The following is a 27,226-nucleotide window of genomic DNA, read 5'->3' on the forward strand; positions in this document are numbered from 1 at the left end:
CCTCCACGTGGATCTCATCAGTTGCCGGTATTTCTAAAATACTCTGTACGTCTGAAGTCGCTAGCGCAACACGTACCTCTGTGAGAATGCTAGACATCCTGCGGCTTGGCACAAACTTCTTGTGAGACTTCCGGTGTCGAGAAAACCTCATTTTGATTGGTTACCCGCTCATTTCCGGAAATGCAGTGAAGCGCAACTAATCAGGAGGTGTTTCGCATTTTAACGGGCTTTTCGGGCAGGCGTCTTCTCATTTTCCCCCTCCCCCATCCCCCACCGTCTAACATGGCGGTCTAAAAAGGCGGTCGCAAGGTTGTAACGCTAACTCGCCCCAATAAGACGCCTGCACTGCAGGCTAGCTCTCCAGTGAATGAACCTCTAGAAACAGTTATGCGTGTTTTGAATGACTGTTCAAGATTTTATCCAAACGCTAATCGTCGTGAAGTTGTGTCGGAAACGTCTTGTTAGCATGTTGCGTGACAAATAGGGCGTGGCGATTTCACATTGATGTAAACTGAGCCAGTAGATAAGAATTAACAATTACCGGAAATTCCTGTGTGGCCAAACTAAGATAGCTAATACAAGAATAGGATCAAGTAGAATTACGGACAGTTCGAGAATTGTACTTGATGTGATTAAATGGTGACTGTGTGATTAAAATACTTCTAAGACATCTTGTGACTTTTGGAGAGCACTAAAGTAGAGGGGACATTCTCCAAAGTTGCTGTGGATTACTCTATACATCGTTTAGTGGCCTGCGTAACTTGGCGGTTTTTAGGCAATTTGAACGCGCTAAGAAAGCGGCGAAGCCGCGATAACGAGAGCCAAGTGCGGCGTAGCCACGAGGAGCCTGGGGGGTTCCTGCTCGTTTTCGCGGCTTTGTCACTTTGTGCGCTCGCGCTCAAATTGCTTAAAAAATAGCTAAATTGCAAGCTACGCAGGCTAATCCTTTAGTTGACTCATTACCAAGGCGAATGCTGAGAGGATACGGCCGCTAGAATCGCTGGTGAGACAAATGCAACATTTACTACTTAGATGGGAAATGTTTGCATTAAGAGCAGTTCCATGCACCTCAGTGTACTCCCATTAGGGCTTTGCCAACTGTATCAGCTTCTAATGGAAGAGTGGGTCGTCCAGCCTATGATATATCAATATATCTTGTAAAATCACTGCGTTCACCCATACTGGTTGTGCGTACAGCATAGTTATTCCATGCTTCAACTAGGAGGTTTAACTGGTTGTTAATTCTGGAAAGAAATATGTAATACAAACAGAACATATCGATTATGCTGGTCGATTCCAGGATGCCATTTTCTTCCATCCGGTAGAACAGAGTGTAGTAGAACTGATCGACTTCAACAAAGACCTCTCTCCAGAAACACTCAATTCACTGGTTGTGTAGAGACAACCCAGCAATTTTGCTTCCCCTATTAAATCCCCTGTGCCATAGCATAGCTCTTCCTACCTCTAAATTTTCATCCCCTTCGTCTGAACACACTCTAGAGGACAACCCATAACTTTACACAGCAGTTAAGAAGAGAGTGAGCCCAGTCTCAGCAGAATTGTTTGTTGCACAACTTTAAGTCTAAAGCCCTATCAAAACCACCGTGTATTACAAACCTCTAACTGATAAGGCAGTGTAGTCCATCAATGTGCCAGAGAGAATTAGGTCCCCTGACGCTGTCAACACGCCTTGTGATGGTATCGAACCACCTCAAATCAGACCCTGCTGGGTCAGTTCGAAAAAACTGTCCTTTCCCTTACACGCTGATGCTGAACGTAGATATTTCTACTTCACAAATGACCCAGCATGATACTGATACCAGAATTGGAAAACCCACGTCAGTCTTATTTCTCGGGTTGTTCGAAAGCCGGTTAACGCTAACTCAGGATTAAAAGTTAACACAAATATAAATTTTTCTCTATAAAAATGTCTTCCACTGCTTACGTTATATGTATTTTGCGATTACTCAAGTTCAAAACTGAACTGCAAACATTTCCCATCTATGTAGTAAGTATTGAATTTGTCTCACCAGCAATTCAAGAGGCAGAATTCTCTCAGCATTCGCTTGAACACCTCTGTCTTAAACGGTGAACAGAATCCACAGTAACTTCACGACGAACGATCAAGTTCTCTGCCATGTTACGATTAGCGTGAGGATAAAATCTTGAACAGTCATTCAAAAAACGCATAACTTTTTCTAGAAGTTAAGTCACTGGGGGAGCTGCAGTAACAAACATTAAATAGCAGATAGACTAAGACAAGGCATTTCACCACTGCCGCCATAATGCCGATTTTTAGTTAAAGTAAGTTTCAATGCTATCATACACGAAGGTCCGTTCTCTTAAAAAGGCACATTTCGTGCTAGAATATACAACTTAATTTCCGAGACCCGCATATACGCGCATTTTTAGCACGCGTATATATGGGTCCTTGTAGGACGCGTATATTTGGGCATTTATTTCGCATGTCCCCGCGCTTGAATTTACGCAAATCTGTGGCCCTTTAAAAATGCGTATATACGCGATCTAAATGGTCGTATATATGAGCTTAAAGCCCATACGTAACGTATACGCAGCAGAAAAACCCGCGTATACTCTGTCGTAATTTTGAAACGAATGGCCAACCATATTCAGCAAGTGACTGAGACAAAACTCGTTCAAAACCGGTCCAATAATAAAAGTAGGTACGCAATGCGTACGTGTGTCCACTGCTATATTTGCTAGATTTCAGTAGGGTAGGAATGTGAAGAACTCATCGGAAATGATGAAGTTTTGGACCTGTGAGGCTCACTGCATGCGAAGGGAACTGGTACATCTTCAGTATGTTTATGAGGGGATCGTGCATTGAGAAAACATAACTTGAACAGAGACTGACTGATTTTGTAAAGAGGTGAACTTAGTTTTGTTTTGTCAATTAAATTTAATAACACCGTAGGTGGCCTAAGCTCACAAATGAGCGTCCCTGTTCATACAGTAGTACTCAGGTTACGCAACAGTCGAATCAAAAGGATTTGTATCTGGGGAAAACGGCTAATAGATGAACCTATAAGAAATAACACACAAATGGCAGTGACAAACATGTCACTGTAGTTTGTGTGTTATTTCTTATAAAGCTACGATGGCCAAAGAAAAAGAATATTTAAGATAAACCTACCTTGTGTCTGTGGTATTTTTCCTTCGTTCCCGTTGGTGACAGCAAATAATTGCCAGCTTTAGTTACCAGGTTATTTTAATCGTTACAGATATCGCTGAAGAAGAACATGCTGACAAACCGCCTACTCCAGTCCCTTCTGAAAGCAGTGATACAGTGTCGCGCTCTAACATAACTAAACTGCGAGTGCAAAACATCTGCTGTGCAATGGAAAGCAAGCTAGTTCTGGATACTTTAGAGCCATTAGATGGCGTCAAATCAGTTTCAGTCAATGTGATTGGTCGTATTGCATATGTTCATTACGATCCGGAAGTCACGTCACCCAACGAAATGGTCAGTACGCTCAACAAAGTACACCTGGGAGCGAGCATCATGGAAACTGGATCCCATCATCTACAGGATAGGAAAGTGCCGTTCTCTTTGTATTGGTATGTCGTTTATATCCTCATCCAAACAATACTCTTAACTGTAGCTGTTGCAGCGTTCTTTACTCAGAAAACCTGGTTTGAGTGGGTGGCAATCGCAGAAATTATTTTCGGCATTGGCCCAGTACTGAAGAGAGCGTTTATCTCCATCAGGACCTGCAGTGTTGACATCAATATACTCATGCTCATTGCCATAACAGGAACGCTGGCCATTCAAAGTTGGCTTGAGGGCGCAGCTGTAGTTTACGTCTACTCCATTGCTGACGCTATGCAGGAGTTCTCCATGTACATGGTCCAGCGGACAATCTCGGGGCTCATGCTCAAAGCTCCTCCGGTGGTGATATTAGCTAGTTCCGGCGAATGTGTTCCAGTGGAAGAAGTTACCATAGGAAGCGCTATCGCCATTAGACCAGGAGAACTGATTCCATTGGATGGTGAGGTCGTGAAGGGGAGAGCTGCTGTAGACGAGAGTTCTGTTTCAGGCGAATCTGTCCCGGTTGAGAAATCAGAGGGTTCTAAAGTGTTTAGTGGAACGGTCAATCAAAATGGATACCTAGAGGTAAAGACTACATCTGACTCGACCACCTCCACAGTCTCCAAGCTGGCAGAACTAGTCCAGGAAGCTCAAGCTGGTTCAGCAAGAATCGAAGTTGTTATAAATACGTTTTCGAAGTACTACACTCCGACTGTAGTAGCTGGAGCAGCACTGATGTTCCTTATCCCACTGATTCTCGGTGCAGCAGGTGTGGGAAACTACTCACAAGAGCTTAAACAATGGGGCATTCGAGCGCTTGTTATTCTCGTCATAGCGTGTCCCTGCGCCCTGGTCATGTCCACCCCGATTGCTGTTGTCTGTAGCATTACTGCGGCTGCGCGGAAAGGAGCTCTGATTAAAGGAGGAGTTCATCTTGAGACTCTGGCTCAGCTAAAAGTTCTTGCCTTTGATAAAACTGGAACTTTGACCGAAGGGAAGTTTCGGGTCGTCGATAAAGTAAGTCCTTTAGATGTTGACGAACAGGCTACGTTACGCCTAGCTGCCGCGCTTGAAAGCAAGTCCAGTCATCCTCTAGCGGCCGCCGTAGTTAATGATTTTTTTGGTTGCATTGCTGGAAATGTTGATTCTGTGACTTTACCGGAAGTCTCACGCTTTGAACTTGAGGAGGGGCGAGGGATTTCCGGTGTTGTGGAGGGTCATCTGGTAGAGATTGGCAACTATGAATTTATTGATCGGCTGAGCCAAGAGCTGGACAAAGACATGGAGAAAAACTACTTCACTTGGAGCAACGAAAGCAAAACCGTGATCTTCGTGTGCGTAGACGGTAAGCTGGCTATGATGATAGCTCTTGCTGACACCATCAGACCCAACACTCTTGCTGCTCTTGATTGGCTGCGAGGACTTGGCGTCCAGACTGCCATGATCACAGGGGATAACTCGCGCACAGCCTCGGCCGTGATGAGTAACTTAGGCCTGGACGAGTGCATTGCCGAGATGAAACCGCAGGACAAACTATCGTGGATGAAAGAGAAGCAAGATGGAGAAGATGACATAGAAGATGAAACAAAGCAATCTTGTTGGTGCTGCTGCTGTCCTGTTCCTCGTCCCGGCTACGTTCGTGTTGGATCCAGTGGTAAAAAGCAAAGCATTGTGGGTATGGTGGGCGATGGTGTCAACGATGGTCCAGCTCTGGCCGCGGCGAATATCGGGATTGCAATGGGCGCTGGAGGAACAGCTTTAGCAGTAGAGGCGGCAGATGTGGCGTTGATGAATAACAACTTGGCTAAAATACCAGAGCTGGTGGAACTTGGGCGATACTGTCGCCGTGTTGTGACCCAGAATATATTTTTTGCAATTGTATTCAAGCTTGTCATTATGATTGCAGCAATTCTGGGGAAGGCTTCTCTGTGGATGGCTATTCTAGCGGATGTGCTGGGTCTTCTGTTTGTGCTACTAAATGGCTTGAGGCCATTATGGTGGAAGAGTGACGAAAATGACTAAGCCATGAAACTGAACTAACTGTTTATCATAGTTAGTTACGGGCTTTAAATACATGGACACATCCATGTAATAAAAAAATTTCGGGAAACGGACTACTTACGCGATAAATTGGAAATCTCGAGTTGTTTTAAAATACATCTGAGTTACGATTATGGGCCCGGCGCCGATGAAGTTGTTGCGAATTAGTCAGTAATCAATTAATTTGATTATTTGGGGGGGGGGGGGTTCTTCTCGTTAAATATCATTATTATTATCATTATTATTATCATTATTATTATTATTTACATTATCATTATCATTATCATTATCATTATCATTATTATTATTATTATGATTATCATGATTATTATGATTATTATAATCAGTAAGCAGCCCGCATCAACAGAAACGTACGCATCATTGGGTCTTAGATTTCCTATCCCGTTTCTAAACAATGCTGTTTATTAAAAACTGGATCATTGGATAATGCAATACGAGAGTTTTGATTCGCTTAACCATCATGGGTTTTGAGCCATTATACTATGCTCTACAAATATGATAAGCGTACGCGTGATTTTTGGGGGCGTTTTTATTTTTCATTTCAGTCTATTTTTCCATATTTTCTGAAAATTTTTTTTATAAAACAATCATTCCAGGCACGCTTGTTGGATATGAGATGCTTATAGCCAACTTGACGCTGCTCGTCTCGTTGGCTATCTACCATCTCATATCCGACGCGCGCTCGTGGAATAATTGTTAATTGAATTACGAGGTCGAGGTTTCTGTCGCGTGATACTTGACGAGGGCGCTAGCCTGCGAGAAGCCTGTCATCGTTGGTGACAAGAGCAAAGCGTCGGCGAACCAAGCACTTCGTTTCTGACGCATCTCTCGTGACTTGCTCATCGACTTTGGTCCTGCCGAAAACGCATGAGAACCTGCTCACAGGCTACGAGGGCGCAGGCCGAGTCACATTTCACGTATAGAAATCTAATGCGTGTTTATGTAAAGTTACATAAAATGTCTAAGATAGTTGTCTCCATATAGACAGAGTTAATGCACCGATATAGATAGAAATGTATTGCACTGTAGGAATCACGATCACAAGAATAGATATATTTTAACTTTGTTTCAAATAGTTCTTCAGTAACATACATTTTAGCACCTGTTTGAGAGTGATGACACTACAAAGTGACATGGAATTAAAGGGTATTTTCATGCACAGTGAAGTCCGTCGCACAAGTTGCAATTGCAAAACGCCTGCCATTCTTTCCTCGTGCTTTAAGGACTGACAGGGAACAAAGACGAGGATATGTCTCCATTCTGAAATGTTTTGGGAAACTGAGAAACAGCTTATGAGGCAATTATGAGGCCGACGGATTTGTGACCCGCAGTATCTTATCGAGAAACCTGAAATCCGTTCTTGTCGTCGCTTCATGGAACATTTCAACATGTCGTCGCTGATGGAACATTTCGACATGGCGTGCTAGAGTCTACAGGAGCCCGACTTAACCTAACAAAAGGAAATTAACATCCGATCCTCACCAGGAGAGATCATCGTCAAACTGCTGAAAGTCTTGAAACCTCATTTGAACATTCTTTATCACCTTGAAGGAACATGTCAGTTAAGAGATGTGCAAAACACAAGATTTTGAGAATAAACACAGCAGGTCAGGCCTTTCGCTTTGATTTTGCTTTATTATGCTCTTTATTATGCTCTTTTGCGGTTTTGTTGGTGTTTTATAATTTATCTTTTGTGTGTGTCTGAAAAGTTTTCACCTACTCGTAGATGTAGGCGAAACTTAAATTTTCACCAATATTTTATTTTATTTGTGACCTATTTTAGCTTATTTTACTTTTTTCCAGTTTTAAGTTTTGATGTATATCTTTAACATCCGCCTTTCTAACGGAGTCTACAATTGAGGAATGTGAGCAATGACAAGAAAAAGAGTTTATTTACCGAGTCCCCAAGTCCTAACTGGAAAGTGCGGACTGTTTTTGACACAAGTTTACAGGTCTTGGTGGCAAGGGCTCCCCACACATCAGTTGCCATCAGATTTCCAACTTCCAGTGAACTTCTTATGAAAGCCCGACGTTCATAGTTCGCGCGTCCTTCTACTGTTATTTCCTGGTGTTTCAGTCATGGTAATACAATTTAGACAGAACCCGATCATGCGTATTCGTTAAAATTCCCTAAGTAGCTCTTATCCTACTGTTGCTATTATTTCAGTTTCTGGAGTAGTGGTTGATTAGCTGTCCGCAGGATCAACCGAAGTTCCTTTTTGTCTTATTTCCAAATTAGTCATTGGCGGTATTTTTTTTTTGTTTTTTTTTTTTTTTTGAGCCGTTAATGCATTGGTGTTTCACCTTGACTCCATCTTGATACACTAAAAGGAATGTAAAATGAAGAAAGGGTTACTTTTTTGGTTATTTTTTTACGTTTTATAACTTTTGGCCATCGCGCGTGGATCCTTACATCAGCTCACACCACCTGCCTACTGCGCAATTTTATCACTGAATAATCGCGGGCTCATTGAATGAGTTCGCAGTTTAGACGTGTAGACCGACGTGTACGGGCTAAGACGTGTGACTCTCACGTGTGGCTCAAATTTGAGATTTCTCAGCGTCGACGCTTCTATCTTGAAATCTTCGTTGGAAGTAAAGGTATTTGTTTTTTTATGTTTTCTTGTATTTGCAGTTTTTATTTACGTGCACATCACAAGCACTCTTAAATTTGCTTGTTACAGCTTTGTTAGTGATTTGTCGTTTCAAAATCAGGGAATCAGCTGCATACAAAGCTTCATCGAATTATTAAGTCTAAATAACCATACGTTTACGTTCAAGATTTGTTTATTGTACCGCTTTCAGTTCAGCAGCTTCAGGCCGGGCTTTGTTGTCCGCTAAGTGGCGACTGGAACCTTGTTGGACTCTCGTATTCATTTGACTCAATAGCTGTTAACAGTGATCAGACAAAGCTCTTGTTTATAGAGGTGAGTTAAAATATTTTCCAAATTACCTCCTCTTGTAGTCATGATCATGAAGTGATATATAGATAAGTTGTATTTTTCTGAAGTGATATTTTATTTGATAGAGTGAGATGATAGCTTTCGTATTGGCGTAATTTTAATTTTGTTGTGTGGCATGTATTATATTAATTATAGTTTTTACAATAACTGTCTAAAATCTTGCGTGCTGATCGGCTCACTTTGTACAGACAGATACAATTTTAATTTATGAAAGATTTCAAGTTCAACTTTCAGCTGTCAAACTGTCAACTTTTTAACCAATGGAATTTTAGTGACTTTTCTAAGTAGCCAATCAAAAAGCAAGAAGAACTATTGACAACATTCATGTCATTTTGAACAAAATTCACTTATCTTTGTTTAAGGCAAGTTTACGTCGTCTTTTCCCCTCATTTATTTCCGGCATTTGACCATTTTGGGGTCTTGTTATTGTAAAAACAAACTGATGTCAGTTTTTTATGCATTCTCTTATTGATGATAAATTGCGTCATAACATTGTCAAAGTTTACTGTGGAACCACTTGCTTGCGGCTCGTGGTTCCACAGCCACTTTGACAATGTTATGACACAATTTATCATCAATAAGAGGACAGACGCATAAAAAACTGACATCAATTTGTTAAATGTAATAGTTAGTGGTATAACGAGTGTTAACAAATTGACAAAAATGATATCCCACATGTGAGGATTTCAGTTTTGATAACATTTTTGTCCCTTTAACTGCTCTTAAATTTGTTGGTGTATGATCTGGCCAAACATATTCATATCTTCTTCGGAAATCTTCGGAAAACTTCGGAAATCTTTGGAAAATGTTCGGAAATGTTTGTTTGGCCTTTGGACAAATTTTGGAGAATCTTTGGAAAATTACCTTCGGAAAGTGGTCCTGGAAGTCTTCGGAAAATCACCAAAATGTTGTTGTGTATTGTGAGAATTTTATACAATAAAAAGAAAATTACATGGTGACTTGGAGATACAAGTTTCTCTCGATGTGTGGAAAAATATTTCACTCATTCACTGCGCTCACTCCTGAAATATTTTTCAACACCTGAAGGTGAATTTCATATCTCCACGCAGCCATGTAATGTCCTCTACATATGATAACTTCCATGATTTATTACTGAAGATATGCACAGCAACATGGAATCTGTCTTTTTTTATGTAAATTAGAAACAAAAATATTCGTTAATGTGCAATCTATATGTCTGTCTTCCAATGTCACATTAAAGTAAGGTAAAAGGGTAAAATCTGCATACGGGCCAACTGGCTCACCAGACCAGAACTTATCCCAGGTTCTGTAGCATGAAGTGACTAGGAGTATTTTTACTCCCCCCTGGATGGGATTGTGGAGGTGCGGTGGCCTCATAGTTAGTGTACTCCTTTCCGGATCGAGCGGTCCGGATTCGAGCCCAGGCCAGGGACATTGTGTTGTGTTCTTGGGAAAGACACTTTACTCTCACAGCGCCTCTCTCCACCCAGGTGTATAAATGGGTACCGACGAACTTAATGCTGGGGGTAACCCTGCGATGGACTAGCATCCCATCCAGGGGGGAGTAGAAATACTCCTAGTTGCTTCATGCTACAGAAACCGGGATAAGCTCTGGCCTGGTGGGCCACTTGGCTCGTATGCAGACTTTACCTTACCTGGAAGGGATGCCAGTCCATTGCAGGGTTACCCACAACATTAAGTGCACCACTACCCATTTACACACCTGGGTAGAGAGTTGCCAGCAAAAGCATAAGGAGTTAGGCGCCAATGAAAAAAGTTTGGTTGCATTGGCTACCCCAGCAGTCGCAAAGCCGAGCTCTGCTCAATCTCCTGAAAAAGATCAACTTAAACTTTATTAGGTGAGCAAACATTTTCCCTGGCTGCTCTGAGACTATAGAATGCTTGACCTTGGGAAGCGTGCAGTATGTAGACATTTAAATGAAAACTGAGAACTTTTAAGTGAATACAGAAATAAGATTGTATTTTACACAGGGGACCCGAACACTACATTAGCAGTAAAAATAAATGTGCTGTTATTTACCTGTGTTCTTGAGTTTTTTTATTCGTTTAGAAGGGATTTGAATGAAGCGAAGGCGGTTTACATTTCAAATGTTATCTTGTCTGCCGCTTTGTAAATGTGACACTCCGATTACATCTCAAGTTTCCATTATCATTGTTAACTATTAATTCTCATCGGGGGAGTGGCAGCACGTTAGAGAAAAGAGAGAAGGGGTGAAACTTGCTGAGAGCTTTCGTCTAGTCTGTGACTACAGTTGAGGTGACCAGCCTGCGTGGATCCTTGCATGGATATGTACAAGTAAACACAAGACAATGGACAGCAGCCCGGCCTTGACTGCAATTTTCACAATGAATTTTGCAAATCTTTCAGCAACAGAACGGAGCAATTTCAGCTTTGCGTAGTGGTGAGCCGACATATATTTTTCATTTTTCTGTTTCGTTTTCCAACTTTTCCAGTTAAACAAAACATAAACATATTTTAGCCAGGAAATCCCTATGTTTTCACGGCTCCTGGCCGCAGTTATCAAAAAGTAAATCAGTGAACCAAATAGTGAATATTTTCCCATTTTGCATTGATATTTGGTTTTTTTCGAAGATTTATACCTAACTGGAGATTTATCTCACGCGAAGACCAGGTAGTCTGTGCGGTACGTTCTGGGCCGGGTCGTTCAAAACTGCAGTTAAACTAACCTCTGATTAAGCCTAATTGTCGATTAAATTTCCAAATCGTGGGTTAGCTAATTGGGGATTAGAAAACAGTTGTTCAAAAGGAGATTAATCCACCGATTAACTAATCTGTGATTAAGGGTAAAGTGGGTTATTTTCATTGATTATAATGTATTCTTACGCTATTTAACGTCATAGAATTGCGCGAAACTTTTGTTTTCAAATGGCCTCCCTGGCAAATAAACTGCCAGTGAAACTGTGGCCTTGTTTACTCCAACTGTATTGCCGATAACTTGAAGAAAATTGCCATTAGCATGAAATCTTAGTGCTAGCAGCACTTTGGTTTATTGGTTCAAGAGCATGGCCACGCTTCGTTTTCTCCGCAAATCTGCCTCTATGAGCTTTGTGATGTATTCAATGGATGCTCTCCCGAATCTCTAATGAGTCCGAAACTCTTGCCCACTATAAGCGAGTATGTTATGATTATCTCGATAACATTTGTCCAACATGAGGGAGATGAAACAACAAGCTGGACATTTTTGTTCAAGTTTAATCGGCAGATTAGGGAGTTAATCCTCCTCCAGAGGTGTATTAAATTTAACCTACCAATTAGAGTTTGACTAATGCTAATCGGGCTTTGAGCAATGCAATCTAATTGCAGATTAAATTTTAATTGTCCGTTAAGCAATTTAATCCCTGATTAGCACTAATTGCAGTTTTGATCAACCGGACCCTGTTTATTTCTAATGCACGTGGCTGTCAAAGGTAAACAAAAGAGTCTGTCAAGAGAAGAATAGGACCATTTTGATGAAGCTCATGCTCAAAAATTTAAAAGCGCTTCCAGTCAAGTCAAGTGTAGTCACAGATGGGATGAAAAGCTGCATCTAAAAACAACTCGAAAATGAGCTGAAAAAAGGCGCCCAAATAAACAAATTCATTTTCACCTGAATATCAATTGTTTAATCAATCGAGAGGTGAAATTCTAACCGATTATGTTCAGCAACAAAAGAATTAGACACCAAAATAAAACTGACCTCATTTTAGTTTCATCCCTTATCTCTTTTCTCCTTTCTCTCCCCGAACTATTAAAATAGTTAAGGACGGTAATGGAAACTTGAGACGTAGCGTCACATTTACAAAACAGCAGACAAGATAATATTTGAAATGTAAACCGTCTTCGCTTCATTTAAATCCCTTCTAAATGACTAAAAAAAGACACAGGAACACAGATAAATAACAGTACATTTATTTTTACTGCTGATATAGAGTTCGGGTCCTCTGTGAATTTTATTGGTTTTTACTGGTTTTCATTTGAGGTTAGGATAAAACTGCTTATTAGTTACATACACATAACTGTGATGGTCTTTCACCTGCAGTTCAAGTCTACAAAATTCATATAGTCACTTTCATATTTTATTGCATGGCTTGTGTTTTAGCCGATGCAATGATATAACTCTGATTGACTCGAGGTGGCTCCATAGTGTAATCATTTATGGTGTTGCACACGCAAGTGTTATGTTTTGAATGCTGATTTTGCATTTTTTTTTTTTACACCCAGTCCTCTCAAACTTAGAGGCACGGTGGCCTCATGGTCAGTGCGCTCGACTCCAGATCAAGCAGTCCAGGTTCGAGCCCTGGCTGGGGACATCATGTCGTGTTCTTAGGCCAGACACTTTACTCTCACAGTGCCTCTCTCCACCCAGGTGTATAAATGGGTACCTTCAACCTATAATGCTACCTACCTCACAAACTTATTACATGTAATAAGCAATGATTAAATTTGTTTTACTATAGTCTCTGTTAAAATTTTGGGTTTTAGTCTTGAATTATAAATGCCCCAACTAATGTGTTTTTTACTTTTTTTATGGCTTTATTTGTGATTTTCTTGAATTTCCTTCAGTGAAATCTTCCAAAATTTTTACAGCACATCGCATCCTGCAGGATATGAATTTTAAACATGAATGAAAAAGGGTTTGTACAGCAGTTTTCTTCAATTTTTGCAAATTTATGTCTTTTACTGCTGACAAAAACACTGGTCTTATAGATTTCCCTGAAAAACAAGCTCCAACTAAAGTAAAACATTTACTACCAGTCTGCCAAATTTTATGGAATTTCACTGTAGGAAATGCAGGAAAATTCACTGTCAGTTGTGCTTTTTATGTTCATTTTGACGCCATAAAATATCAAAAAACACTGATGTTTTCCTTCAAGCGCATGCAGATTACTTGAGCTTTCATCCTTACTGCGTGCAATCGTAAAACTACAGGGAGCCACCTTAATTTTAGGGCATTATTCTGCTGTTATGCTCACAGGCTGACTACGTGGCTAGCCACCCAATCCATCTTCCCTAAATCTGCCCCTGACACTTTCTGTTGTTCCAGTAAATTTGCTTGGCTACTGACCAAGTGAGTAGGAATGCCCTATAAAAGTGTTTTCCACCTGCATGTACACTTTCATGTGCATCAAAATCATTTTTGTATGAAAAGTTTTGAATGAGGACATGTTTTAAACTGAGGCAAAGGCAACTCAGAAATGGCCTTTTAGTTGGTAATACAAATCATAGGAATGTGTGGTTTTATGGGCTAAATTGACTTTAGAGACAAATGTGCAAATGCTTTTATCTTGGTTGAAATATTTCTTTAGCAAACATTTCACCACCATTCTGTGTACTCTCAATGATCATCTCAAATGGAGCTCATCTTTCTTTGTTTTTATAAGACCCGTCATGGGTTTTTTCTTGGTTTCTTTGTGTAACAAATGTCTTAGTAAGTTGGAATAATGTTCGTGCCCAGTGGCCCATCAGGCTGGCACTTACCGGTATCTCCAGTTTCCATTACTAGCATATAGTGACTAGGAGTATTTCTACTCCTCCCTGAATAGGATAAATTTATCTGATTATAGACGGTTATCCTGAAGCAAGGCAACCTACGGTTAGGAAACTTCATTAAGTAGGAAAATAAATGTCTTGTGAAGTGGGAAATACTATAAGTCTGAAATTTTGAAAATTTTGATACAAAAGCTCTTGTTGATTCATAAAAGCACGTTTATTATGCAGTACATAAAAACTACATTGTAGACGAACTGTTGTACTAGTAAAAGAATACAAGCTGATTTTTTTCCAACAGTTACTAAATACTTGTTTCCAGTGAAATCTTTATTGACAAATAAAATAAATTTACTGACAGATAAAATAAATTGGCAATGTAACAAGTTATTTGAAAGAGACACTGCATGCATGCTAAGGAAGTAGCTGGGCCATGAAAAGAAAAGTAAGCCAACTTGAACAGTTAGTATACTATAATAAGCAGCTCCACATGAAAGTACAGTTCATTAGCTTTCATTTGAATGGTCACGCACTAGGGTATCATCCACAGACTCAAAAGTTCCTTCGCGAAAGTACTTGTCAGTAACAGCTTTGAACATTTATATTGTTTAACGCTTGGGTTTTGTCCTTAGTCAAAAAAGTTTAAAACATCTTACGCTGCGTCATAATAATATTGTTTGATTGCTGTCATTTCAGTGGTAAAGGTCGTCACACACAAGGGGACTTGTTGCGGGCACCTGAAGCTGAGAGAAACCCCCTGTATTTTGGCATAAAAATGTGATAAAGCGGACACAGTTTGAACGAGCAGTGCACACATTGCAACATTAAAATTGTTGTCATTTCGTCCCTGCTTCATGGCGCACGAATTCAAACCAGCTGAATTTCATGCAAGAGAAATTTTTTTTGCAAAAACAGGCATTCCACTCGTGGAAAATTGGCCCTCCATCATGACCTCGCTACATGTTTCACGCAACATGCTCCCCTGGTGTGTGCCGGACTTTATACCCAAGGGAAACATTGCATTACCTAAGCTTTGACTTTAGGAAGGATATATTTAATTCAGAAATACACGAGTATAGTTCCAAAGTAGTTCAATTTCTACGTTTTTAATTATTTTTTTTTTTTTGCAGTCATCTGTTTACATGTAATATATTCATCATTGCTTCTTTAGAAGTGTAAGATAAGGAAGGTTTCTCACGAGTTTAAAAGAATGTGACAGACTTCTTGTTATTCTTTTAGATGAAGCAGATCGTGGTTTAGTAAAGATAATCGGCTTTGTAAAGCTGATAATTTTGGATGTTTCTCTCTAAACCAGTTTTTTTTTTATTGATTTCAAATGATTGACAAGTCTCTTCAAAATGACGCAAGTGTCCATTGTGAGTGAACCATATTTAAACAGAGCAGTTTGCATTTACATTCCTGTTGGAGCCGGTTGACTGCACAAATTTGCATTCCTCAGAGTTGTTTCAAAAGCTAGTGATCTTGGCTTGGGTTGTGTTTTGTGATGCGCTAAGCGACCTGGAGATTGAAGGTGTAGGGGCATCTAAATTATTGCTTCTTTGCTTTGTGCTAATTATTTGTGAGTTGAGACGCTTAATCTTCTAGTTTCAGACTTGTGAAGGTTGTGGTTTTCTACAATTTTCCTGCACATAACGTATTTTAAAATTCATGTTTTCTGTCTTATGAAAATTCAACACGACGGCGAGTTGGTCACCCGCTCTCGGACGTGTTTCAAATGTCTCTCCTTTCTTTCACACCAGCCACACCTTGGGTGATTTCCAATTGCAGCAAAGGAGACTGACCCAGCCTGCGTGCTTTCGTCGACAGTTTTATCAAGGCAGCGATTGATTTGTAAGTAATATCACAAAGTCTTGTTTTTAAGCACTAATCAGTCGATTAGTGCACGGTACACGCTAATGTTGTAATTGATCGTTCGGCGATCGAAGACGGCTCTTCAATTAATTACTTATTTAAACCCATCGTCTGTTGCTGTCGCTGTATTGCTAGTCAAAGGTTTAATTCTGTGCGTTTTTAACGGACCTGTTTTGAACGTATTCGTGTGCAACATTCTTAAATTCTGGGTTCTTCTGGTAGGCGCTGTTACAAAGAGCGCACGGTCGCCATACCACGGCAAGCCCAAAGCGAGTCTTTAACATATAAGTTCCAAACTCTTATTTTTTTGTGTGTGTGGGTAATTTGTTTAGCTCAATGCATTCCGCAAAAGCTTGAACGTTCAGTGACTTCTAAGAAGACTACTGTTATTCTCTCTACATGTTAGTTATTAGGACGTGGGTGTTGTTTATTTATCCACATCAGAAAGCTAGTTCGAATTTGTAGAATTACAACAGAAAACGTGTTGAAATATTAAACGGATTACGAAGGTCTTTTTTTTTTTTCACACCATAAATCCCTCGTAAATATGGTTTCATTGATACTTTATATAACAAGCACTGGAAAGTCTGGAACGTGTGTGGAACGTCACGGATTTCCTATTTGTTTGTTTTTTCTAATTTCGCACAAGGATGCATGTATTGAAGGCTGCTAGATTTTGAAGGTTACAGTCAATAGCCCAATGTCAGAGGTTACTGTTGTTGTAATCATTTTGCACACATCCCTTCGCCGCGCAAACAGTCTTTTTAGCATTTACACAAGAGAAAATGTCGAAAGAAGTGTGCTGCACTATGGTTCCATGATGTTTTCATACGTTCACGGTCTTTGGGAAATTTCCGCCAAGGTTTGCCAAAATTTGTCAGGGTGTTGAGAAGATAAGAAAGAAAATTGTTGTAATTGTTGTGTCTACCATTGTAATCCTTCAGCTAATATTAAAAGAAAATATTTAAAGCGTTATAATTTATAGAGGGATAAAGTGAAGTTTGGCTCAGCGGAGAAAACCATTTTAATGTAAAGCTGGAAATGTTAACTCTCCTGACTTGTTACCATACATTTATATTCTGGTTAGTTTTGAGAATTTGGCAGTACATCGTTATGAAAACCTCTTGGAAGGGAAACGAATGATCGCCTGCACAGCTCCGTATCACAGCAACGTGATGTTTACAGTCAAGATTTATCGCTCAGTGTTGTTTTACTTGTGCGGTCCGCATGCTTGGACTTGAAATTTCGCCAACATTGAAATTTTTTTAGGACGCTTGTCTTGTTTTCAAAGCCGAGATAAATCTTATCTCGCTAGATAAAGCACCATAACATTTCCAAGAGTTTCCTTTGCGTCGTTGGCGAGAATTCAGAAATGTCTCTGATACTGACAACCGAATTTTCAAACATTTTGTCTGCTACACTTAAGGCAAGGAAATTTTTCTTTTCTTAATCATAGTAAATGACTGTCCTCCAATATGCAAAGAAGTCAGATCGATTTTATTGGGGTTTCCTGATTTGCAAATGACGCGAATTTAATTTAGCTTTTTGTCGAAAATATGTAAGTAGTGTTTGGGTCGAGGTAAATTCTCTCTCTCTTTATACAAGATTTGAAAACGCCACTGCAGGTACACATGTATGCAAATCAATTATTAAAGAGTTTCTGTTTCGAGCCGCCTTGTATAAATAAACATCAAAATTCATGGAAATTAGCTACAGAAAGACATTCGTTCAGCTGCTAAAAATTATCGAGGATTGCGTTACGGAAATGGACCAATGACGAGGCTTGTTCTTTCACCAATCTGTCTTTCACAAGCCCATTTCTTCGCGTGTTGCACACTTGATCAGTGTGAGGAAAACCGAAACGACACAAAGGTATGATTCTCATAGTGGTAGGTCATTTATTTTGTAGTTACAAGGATGAAAAGAGCCATGTTCAGCGATGATTTGTTTTCATGGTGTCGCGGTATCTTTTACGATTTACACAAAGGTAGCGTTACCATCGACTAGTCTTCCCTATTCTTTGCTTTCGATCCACAACTAATTATTTCACTTTGAACTTTGTGTTACGCACTGTAATCAAGGGGAACGTTGTTCAGAGGGGTCAGAGAATCAGAAAAGGACAGAAAATTGTTCCTTGCCATGATACGTCAGCAAATTACCCACTGCTATATTTCGCTTCGTCATTGATGTAATAAACGTTCGAAAATTGCATCACGCATAGAAATCGAGAGCGAATAATCTAAGAATCTGCTAGTTGTTCAAATTTATCGTAATCCTCTTCTCAGACACTTCGAAAACGCAAAGAATCGGCCACCATTTTGTTAGCAAGCGCACACTGTTAGGTTATTCAACGGGCTGCCGGTCATTTAGCCACAGCGTATTCACCACCTTCAATAAAATAGACCGTGAGTGGTGTAACCAATAAGAGAACGACATTCGTGATAGAACGCTAATAGATTTATACTAGTACAAGTTGCACTTCTTAAATCGAGATCAACTTGTTGCGGTTCTTTGAGAATCTAAATGCAAAATTAAATATAACGTGGGTATTTTATCCGTATTACTCGACGTGGCATGTAATATTCCGCTCATCTCCCCTTATATGGCTCGGCAATATGTCATGCAACACCGAAGTGTCTATAAGTGGTTTGCAAGGCGCGGGTTTTAGGTTTCGATCTTCGCTTTGGATTTGGAGTTAGTACCTCTTTCCTTGTCGCCTCGAGAAGACAAAGCCATAAATGCGGTGTAACTCTTTCCGATTTTTAGTCGCTTATCCAAGGGCGCGGGTATTCGACAATGTTTATAAGGGAAGGAACGAGGTTGGAGGTTGGAGTGCTACCCCGGGGTAGCTGACTTTTGGATCATTTTCTGTAATCTAACTCTGAATTCGACCTGGTGTTAAGGTTCATTATTTTATTAATCTTAGTTTCCTAGTAGGAGATGTGTTCACTTGTAGACACCACTTTTCCTCTCGGGTATTTTTTAGAGTGAAACAATAATTTTAATTATCTACAGATTTTTTCTCCATCAGAGAAGGATTCGCTTTTCCCTCCCCCCTCCCCCCTAGACAGCGGACCCCTCCCCATACAGCGGGAAAGTAGAGGCCACAGTTCGGACATGGAGCTTGGTTATAAACGTATATCACAGTAGTCCTTAGTTATGCCAAGACAACAGTCCGTTTTTAGTGCAGAGTGCACTATTGGGATGGTTATGGGGGTTGCCTGCCGCTAAGGAACTAAGGCGCTATGGCGCTATGGCACTAAGGTGTAAACTTTAATGTTTGTTTAATTAATTAATTTCAATTAATTAATTAGTCTAGAGCCAAGGAAGTAATGGGAGTAGGGTGGGAAAGGTACATGTGTACTCTACGTAAAACACATTCCATCGCCGTCGCTTAACTTTGAACATCGCAAAGCTATATATTTGTTTCAGGTAACCCCTTGCTCTCCTTGTGGTACCATTCTCCTTAGAACAAAACTAATTTGCCCTAAACGCATGCGTAGATTAGTTAGCGGTCGTGGCTTCTATATTAGGTGAAGGATACATTGCATACGGAATCACGCCCAAATGTTGAGTGGTTTTCCTTATGGTAGAGCTCAACATGTAAGACGCATGCGTTCTAGCATTGTTAGTGTTATACACTATCTTTACACGCAGTATTATATATATCGTGTCATGTGACCAAGGACGGCAGTTATTTTTCAGGTAGCGCCAGTTGTCCCTTTTTATTGCAAAAGTGAAACGTTACTGTGGCTGCGTAGCTTTTAGAGTTACAAACAGGTCGGTTCAACAAATATCATCTGCTGTTTTCAATCTACAATAGTGTGCTTGTCAGAGTTCAAATATATTGCTTCTCCTTAGCGACTTGTTTATTTCTTGCCTTAATTGTGTCTGTAAGAGAGACCAAAAAGTTCTCAAGTTAGTGGCGTTAATACTCCGCAAATTGTGAATTTGTAACAAAAGAGACTAGGAAAATGCTCAAATATTGCTGCAGACGCCGTGGCACCTAATGAAAGCGCAAATTAATTTAATCAGTCTTTGAGGAGACTCATTCATATCGGCCAAGTAGCGCTGTTTATCTTCAATACTTTTCGTTGAAAAGCTTCTCAGCCATCAATATCGTTGTGTGTTAATTTTGAATTGTTTTATTGTTAACAACAAAGGTGGCAACAGAAAAAGAAAGTGGTATTTCGTGACTATCTGATAATTAAATTAGTTCTTTTTCATCGGTAAAAATTTGCATTTTTAGTAAAACATCGTCTGTGTTCCGTTTCCTCATCACTACATTAGATATTTAACTTTCTTTCATTTATCTCCAAAAAACAAGGACATCTTCCGTATGTTTTGGAGAAAACAGGGGTTTCATATTACATGGCTTTGCGAGGAAAACAAAAGTATCAAGTTACAAAGTTGGCGTGAAGAGCTAAATTGTCACGTTTGCTGCTTCAGCGTATTGTTGAATTTAAAATGAACGAAAATCAACTTAAAGCACCAGTAGTAATTAATTTGTGCGTAATGTTTGGACCTTGAATGAAAATACAACCTTGAAACATACACACTGCAAAGGGGAAAAGCCGTAGCAGACTACCAAGGTAGACACAAACCGGAAGTGAACCGAGTAGGGGTGAGTACTTATGGGACTACTGTACCAGAGCTATCAATTGCGCTCTGCACTATCTGAGATGGTCTCACTAGTCTAATTTTTAAACCCACTTTCTTTTTAAAACCATTTTTTTTTGTAATCTTTTTTCAACAGTGGTAACCAACCATGTGCCAGGAACATCATTGTGACTGCTGCTCAGATGAATTACCAGAAGACTCGTGTGCATGCGTCGATTGTTACCATGGCGACGAAGACTCCGAAGATTTTAATTATTTCTCGCCAACTGTGAAATGGTATGGCATCGCAAATCCGACAGATATCTGTCCATCAAAGAAACGTTGTTTCGACAGTTGGGAAAATGATTGTAATGAGAAAAAGCAGACCGACCCATGCCCTCCAGCTCCTTGTGCAAAACAGTCCAGCAGTTCTTTCGACAGTGGGAAAGGTGTGTGTAGTGGAGAAAACCAACCCAGCACAAACCCTTCTTCTTGCGCGAGACAGCCATGTGACGAGGCGACTGACCCTTGTCGCGATGAGTCGAGCTGCAAAAGCAATTGCTGCTCTGAAATTATTGACGAAGAAGAAAGAGGTAGATTTCAGCCAAGCGAGTGCAACTCTCCGGAAAAGACACAGCAACAGAAAGAAGATGTATGCTGCGACAAATCATCGCGGCCACGAGGTCAGGATGCTGCCGCTTTGGAATCGCCTTCATGTGGAGTCTGTTGTTCCGGAAACGAAACGTCACGCAGTGAGACGAGTGAGGCAGCTGATCCTTTGAGAAGAACCCCCCCTGACTGCTGTGAAGAGATATGCAGAGATGACTGCTGCAGTCCTTGTCAGTCAACATGCAACTGTCCAGATGAGGACACTGGGAGACCGTCCAGTTCAGCTGCTGCAAGCTCAGTTTCTACTTGCTGTGATACCGGAAACTCTTGTCAGAGTCCTTGTGGTCAGGGCAAACTCCCTGATGGTAAATGTCAGTCACGCAATCCAGCTATAACCTTCAGCTGTTCGCCACACGAAGACAGGTGCTGTGACAGTAAACGCTGTAATGGATCCACGAGCAAGTTATCTGCAAATTCCTGCTGCGAGAAACATCTGCTCACCATATCAATTGAAGACTTTTTCCCTCAGAGTAAATCCGGAAGCAGAATCTCAATGACCGACTGCAGCGGTTTTTACCCGACCACCCCTCCCACATCACCGCGAAGTCTTCCGGAAAGTGACAGCGCTGGCGGGACGAAACCAGTTGTACGCGAAAGGACAACCAAACTGCGAGTCCAGAACATCTGCTGTCCGATGGAAAGTATGCTCGTTCAAGACTCCCTAGAGCCATTGGAAGGCGTCGTGTCAATCGCAGTCAATGTCATCGGTCGCGTTGTATACGTTCGTCACGACCCGGAAGTGACGTCAGCCACCGAGTTGGTCAATACACTCAACCGCGTGCACCTGGGAGCGAGCATCATGGAAAGCGGATCTCGCCAGCATGGAAAGGACAGTGAAAAGATGCCTCCTTCCTTGTCGTTGCTTTTAGTTTACCTTTTGATCCAAACCATTCTTTTAATGGTAGGCGTTGTAGCATTCTTTGCTGAGACGTCCTGGTATCAGTGGGTGGCAATTGCAGAAATTGTCTTTGGCATTGCCCCAGTGCTGATGAAAGCATATGTCTCCATCAAGACCTGCAGTGTTGACATCAATATGCTCATTCTCATTGCCATAGCAGGAACGCTGGCCATTCGGGAGTGGCTCGAGGGCGCCGCTGTAGTGTACATATTTTCCTTCGCCGAAGCACTGCAGGAGTTTTGCATGTACAAAGTTCAGCGGACTCTCTCGGGGCTAATGCTCAAAGCACCTCAAGTGGCGATATTGGCTAGTACCGGCGAATGTGTCCCAGTGAAAGAAGTTACCATAGGAACGGCTATCGCCATTAGACCAGGAGAACTTATTCCACTGGATGGCGAGGTCGTGAAGGGGAGAGCTGCTGTAGACGAGAGTTCTGTTTCAGGCGAATCTGTTCCTGTTGAAAAAACAGTGGGTTCTAAGGTCTCTAGTGGAACAGTCAATCAAAATGGATACCTAGAGGTGAAGACTACATCTGACTCGACCACCTCTACAGTCTCCAAGGTGGCACAACTAGTCCAAGAAGCCCAAACTGGTTCAGCAAGGACCGAAGTTGCCATAAACCGGTTTGCAAAGTATTATACTCCAGCAGTGGTCATATTAGCCGCATTAGTGTTCGTTATTCCAGCCATCCTTGGTGCTGCAGGTGTGGGAACTTACTCACAAGAGCTTATAGAATGGGGTCGACGAGCGCTCGTTCTTCTGGTCATAGCGTGTCCCTGCGCACTGGTCATGTCCACCCCGATTGCTATTGTCTGTAGCATTACTGCGGCTGCACGGAAAGGAGCTCTGATTAAAGGAGGAGTCCACCTTGAGACTCTGGCTCAGCTAAAAGTTCTTGCCTTTGATAAAACTGGAACTCTGACCGAAGGGAAGTTTCAGGTCGTCGATATTGTATGTGCCTTTGGTGTGCATGAACGAGCTACGTTACGCCTAGCTGCCGCACTTGAAAGCAAATCCAGTCATCCTCTGGCGGCCGCCATAGTTAATGAATTTGCGGGTTGTGTTGCGGAAATGGTCAAGTCACAAAGTGTTACTTTACCGGAAGTGTCACGTTTCAAACTTCGCGAAGGGCTAGGTATTGCCGGTGTCGTGGATGGTCATCTTGTCCAGATTGGGAACTTTGAATTCCTTCATCGCATTTGCGGCAAAGAGCTGAACACATACATGGAGAACAAATACATCACTTGGAGCAACGAAAGCAAAACCGTGATCTTCGTGTGTGTAGACGGTAAGCTGGCTATGATGATAGCTCTTGCTGACACCATCAGACCCAACAGTCTTGCTGCTCTTGATCGGCTGCGAAGGGTTCGCATCCAGACTGCCATGATCACAGGGGACAACTCGCGCACAGCCTTGGCCGTGAAGAGTAAATTAGGCCTGGACGAGTGTATTGCCGAGATGAAACCGCAGGACAAACTATCGTGGATCAAGGAGAGACAGGATGGGACGCAAGAGACTGAGTGCGAGGTGCTTTACGATGATCAGGAATCCACAAGGCGTTTCTTACCTAGTCGCTGTTCACGTCGCCGCTACATTACAGTCAGATCACGTAGCAGCAAGAAAAGCATTGTGGGTATGGTGGGTGATGGTGTCAACGATGGTCCAGCTCTGGCCGCGGCGAATATCGGGATTGCAATGGGCGCTGGAGGGACAGCTTTAGCAGTGGAGGCGGCAGATGTGGCATTGATGAGTAACAACTTGGCTAAAATACCAGAGCTGGTGGAACTTGGGCGATACTGTCGTCTTATTATGGCAGAAAACATCTCGTTGTCCGTCGTTCTTAAGCTGGGCATAGTCATTGCAGCACTGGTAGGGAAGGCCATGCTGTGGATGGCTGTTCTGGCAGATGTACTGGGATTGCTGTTTGTGGTATTGAATGGTTTGAGGCCGTTATGGTGGAAGACTGCCAAGAAGGATGAAGCTAAAACCACGGATGTTGAACTCGCGTTTGCTAAAAGCGCCCGGCCACTCTACTCTTACGAGTCTTACGTGTAGGAAAGGATTTCGACGTTCACGGGAAAGGTCGAGGTTTAGTTGTTCGTCGTTTCTATTCACTTTCTTGTTTTAAACTTTGTTTAGAGTACCATAACATAACACAAGCTCCTGAAAGAAACCTTAAATTTCAACCGTTTAAAAGTTCATTTCATCAAGTACTCATTCTGTCAACTTAGCGATTACTGGGACTGTGGCCAATGGTCGTCGCCTTCCCGAATAATTTACGATGAACATTGGCCAATCAGGGACGAGCACTCTCGTACATTTCCGAACGTGGTGACGTCAGCACGTCATTTGTAAGAACTGCTCATATTACAAGGCAACCTTCCATGGACAACCGCTGTCCAAGAACAGGGTGCAAATTGTTTCTGACTTGTTCTGAGGTGTATTAAACGCTGTACAATGTAGTTCGTTGTTTCCTATCGCCACATGTGTATAACGCTCAACTATGAAAGGTAGTTAGCTCAGGGAACTTTGAGTATCAAACAAGTGTTTGGGGTGTTATGATTATCAAGATTAATTATTGAGATAGGAATGATTCTTATCGGTAGCATTTAAATTTCACCGATCAGGAAATCATTTTTTAGATAGTTACTGGTTAATATATTTAAGATATATTCTGTAAAAACAAGAAGAACAACAAAAAAGAAAAACAAAACATGATGATATTTTTGGATTTTTCAGTTTGGATCAAGATTTAAATATTGGGCTTTAAATTTGGAAAATCAGTTCATGGGTCAGTCTAGTACTACTCCACTAGACTCATTTTAAAGAGTGAAATTATATTCATAAATCAACATTTACTTCTATCCAAAAGAGTCTTCATCTTATGGTCTTGACATGATTCTGTGTTTTGCAGTGTTTCACGTCTTAGATATAACGTTAATATGTGCACAAATACGTAATTACTATAATCTGTCTACTCCGAACTGTTAGCTAGAAATCAATGGAATTTGTTTCCAGGCTCTTTTTATGTGTGCGATGTATTTTGTTAGGTTTGTCATCGAGGGTAGCATGCAGAGAGAGCCTGGGGATGAACTCTCGCCAGGTTATCTAATTAGAATTCTAACCTGACTCCTAGACTTAGAAGAATAACACAAAAGAAAGTACATTGAGGTTGAAAGATGAATAACAATTTCTTTTGTTTTATGTCTTTCAGGCCTAGGGCTAAACTCGAAATTGGCCTATTGTGAATCAGACCTTTTCAGATCTTGTAGTGGTATCTTCGTGTATTTTCGTGCATAGTTTAATTGCGTCTTAGAAATTCCATTACACATGACTTTTCTCAAGATGAAATAAATCAATGAGATGATTTTGAATGAAGTAGTGCTGGGCTGCCGAACATATAGAACTCAACTCAACTCAAATATGCCGTGCAAGAAAAATTCTACCAGAATGCCTAAAATAGCGTTTTTGAGGTTTCGAAGATTTGAATTTCTCCTGGGAGAATTACCACGGGCACGGGGGCGTAGCTAGTTAGGGGGGTGGGGGAGTCCTGCGGTGCTGTGAGCCCCTAGACTTTCTGAAAAGTCCTTCGTCTTGTTTATTCAGTACCCGCCGGACGAAGGACTTTTCCTGCTTGATTGCCGCCAATTTTAGCGACCCAAAAACGGGTCGCTGCGCTTCAACCAATCAGAGGTCCCCTGGATACCCCTTGGGGACCGAATTGTCAAATTTTGCGCAACGAAACGTGACTTGCGGTTAAATTCAATACGGGGTCGATTGCGAAAGCTATTAACGAAGCTTCAAAGGCCATGGGATAGCATGTATTGCGTGACTACCAGAAGAAAACAGTGAAAGCATATCTGTCTGGAAGAGATGTGTTTGCTTCTGCACCAACCGGAGCTGGGAAAAGTTTGACTTTCGAGCTAGCTCCGTATGCGTTTGATTGTTTGAATGGAGATCATGCGAATAGCAACTCCATCGTCTTGGTGGTGGTTCCGTTTATTTCCCTGATGAAAGATCAGGGAGACGACTGTTCTGAACAACAGTTACAGTACATTTTAGATCTTAAAGTTAAACTGGAAGTCCGGAGGCGATTCTCAACAACTATCGCCACGCTCGCTCGGCCGCTTCGCGACCTTATAAACGGTCGCCTCGCGGCCTAACATATTCTACCCTGAAATTCATGAGGTCGACTTGTGGCAAGTCTAGTGAGCCGCTGTTGTAAGTCTTTTTTAAGCAAACAACCTACAACAGGGGGCGAAAACGACATGACAATCTAGTGAATACCCTCATTTTGACACAGTGTGACCAACCCCCCTTGAAAAATCCTGGCTAGGCACCTGGGTCATCCCTACTTTGTCATGTACCGAGCAACATCACTTAACCCTACCAGCTACACAGGTTTGGTTACATCAAAAAACAGTAAATCAGAGGGGGGTCATTGTATTACTATCAAATCCCACCAGTCTCCCTCCCCCTCCCCAAAAACTAAACGGTTCCCACTCCCTTATGTATCAAGGGTATACGTTCAGGCACTGCTTCCACTCGCGAAGATGAGTGAAAGGTGACACAAAATAATAAACACTGTCGCGCGCTTGGCATCCATGACAGCAAACATTGAAGAAAAATTAATTTGTCTCCAGAGTCACCTTTTCCTCGTGCTTAGGCCCCCTCGGCTCTGAGACACGTCTGGGGACGAGAAAGCCCTTGGCACCAGACGTCCTCAAAAAGGAATAACTAAGTGTCCATGTTGAGACTGTTGATGTGAGAATAGGACATCCTCAAGTGAACTCAACCAAAAACTGATTATTCACCCCGATCAATTTATTCAACTTAACTCAAATCTTCTTTTTTGGGTTAAAAAGCCGGATTGTAGTGCCGGCACTGTTTTGCATAGACTTAATGGGCAGGCCATCAATGTTATGCCTTCCTTATCGTTTGCGGTAACTTATGATCTGTTTAGGTCGGCATAACAACCAACAGCGATGTCGTTGTCCCAAAACAGAAGCAAAGAATTAAAATTTTGCCTCGCTGATAAGTTATTCAGAAGCGTATCTAAATGAAATATTTATTTTTCTATCAACTGAGCACCCCTATATATATCTTTTTTAAAAGAATGAAAT

The 27,226-nt window shown here is 41.4% G+C and overlaps 2 protein-coding genes across 5 annotated transcripts; both read left to right on the top strand.

The window, feature by feature from the left end:
* The first annotated feature begins 2,761 nt into the window (after nt 1-2,761).
* Nucleotides 2,762-5,790, top strand: LOC145479826 (uncharacterized). The gene is made up of 2 exons (XM_081458322.1): nt 2,762-2,809; nt 3,197-5,790. The coding sequence occupies exons 1-2, from the start codon at nt 2,762-2,764 to the stop codon at nt 5,570-5,572; spliced, it is 2,424 nt and encodes an 807-aa protein (XP_081314448.1). The 3' UTR covers nt 5,573-5,790.
* Nucleotides 5,791-8,084: 2,294 nt separating this feature from the next.
* LOC145491690 (uncharacterized) lies at nt 8,085-26,967 on the top strand. 4 transcript variants are annotated; one of them, XM_081470939.1, is made up of 5 exons: nt 8,085-8,212; nt 8,417-8,538; nt 12,800-15,644; nt 15,826-15,916; nt 20,694-26,966. In XM_081470939.1, exon 5 carries the CDS (start codon nt 20,706-20,708, stop codon nt 24,156-24,158), a length of 3,453 nt encoding a protein of 1,150 aa, XP_081327065.1. In that variant the 5' UTR covers nt 8,085-8,212; nt 8,417-8,538; nt 12,800-15,644; nt 15,826-15,916; nt 20,694-20,705; the 3' UTR covers nt 24,159-26,966. The 4 variants fall into 4 exon arrangements, with proteins under 4 accessions (XP_081327065.1, XP_081327058.1, XP_081327071.1 ...); XM_081470932.1 differs by lacking the exon at nt 12,800-15,644; XM_081470945.1 differs by lacking the exons at nt 12,800-15,644; nt 15,826-15,916 and having other exon boundaries at nt 20,694-26,967.
* The last annotated feature ends 259 nt before the right edge of the window (nt 26,968-27,226 follow it).

The sequence above is a fragment of the Orbicella franksi genome, chromosome 1 (assembly GCF_964199315.1).
Source record: "Orbicella franksi chromosome 1, jaOrbFran1.1, whole genome shotgun sequence".
In the NCBI taxonomy this organism is placed as follows: Eukaryota; Metazoa; Cnidaria; class Anthozoa; order Scleractinia; family Merulinidae; genus Orbicella; species Orbicella franksi.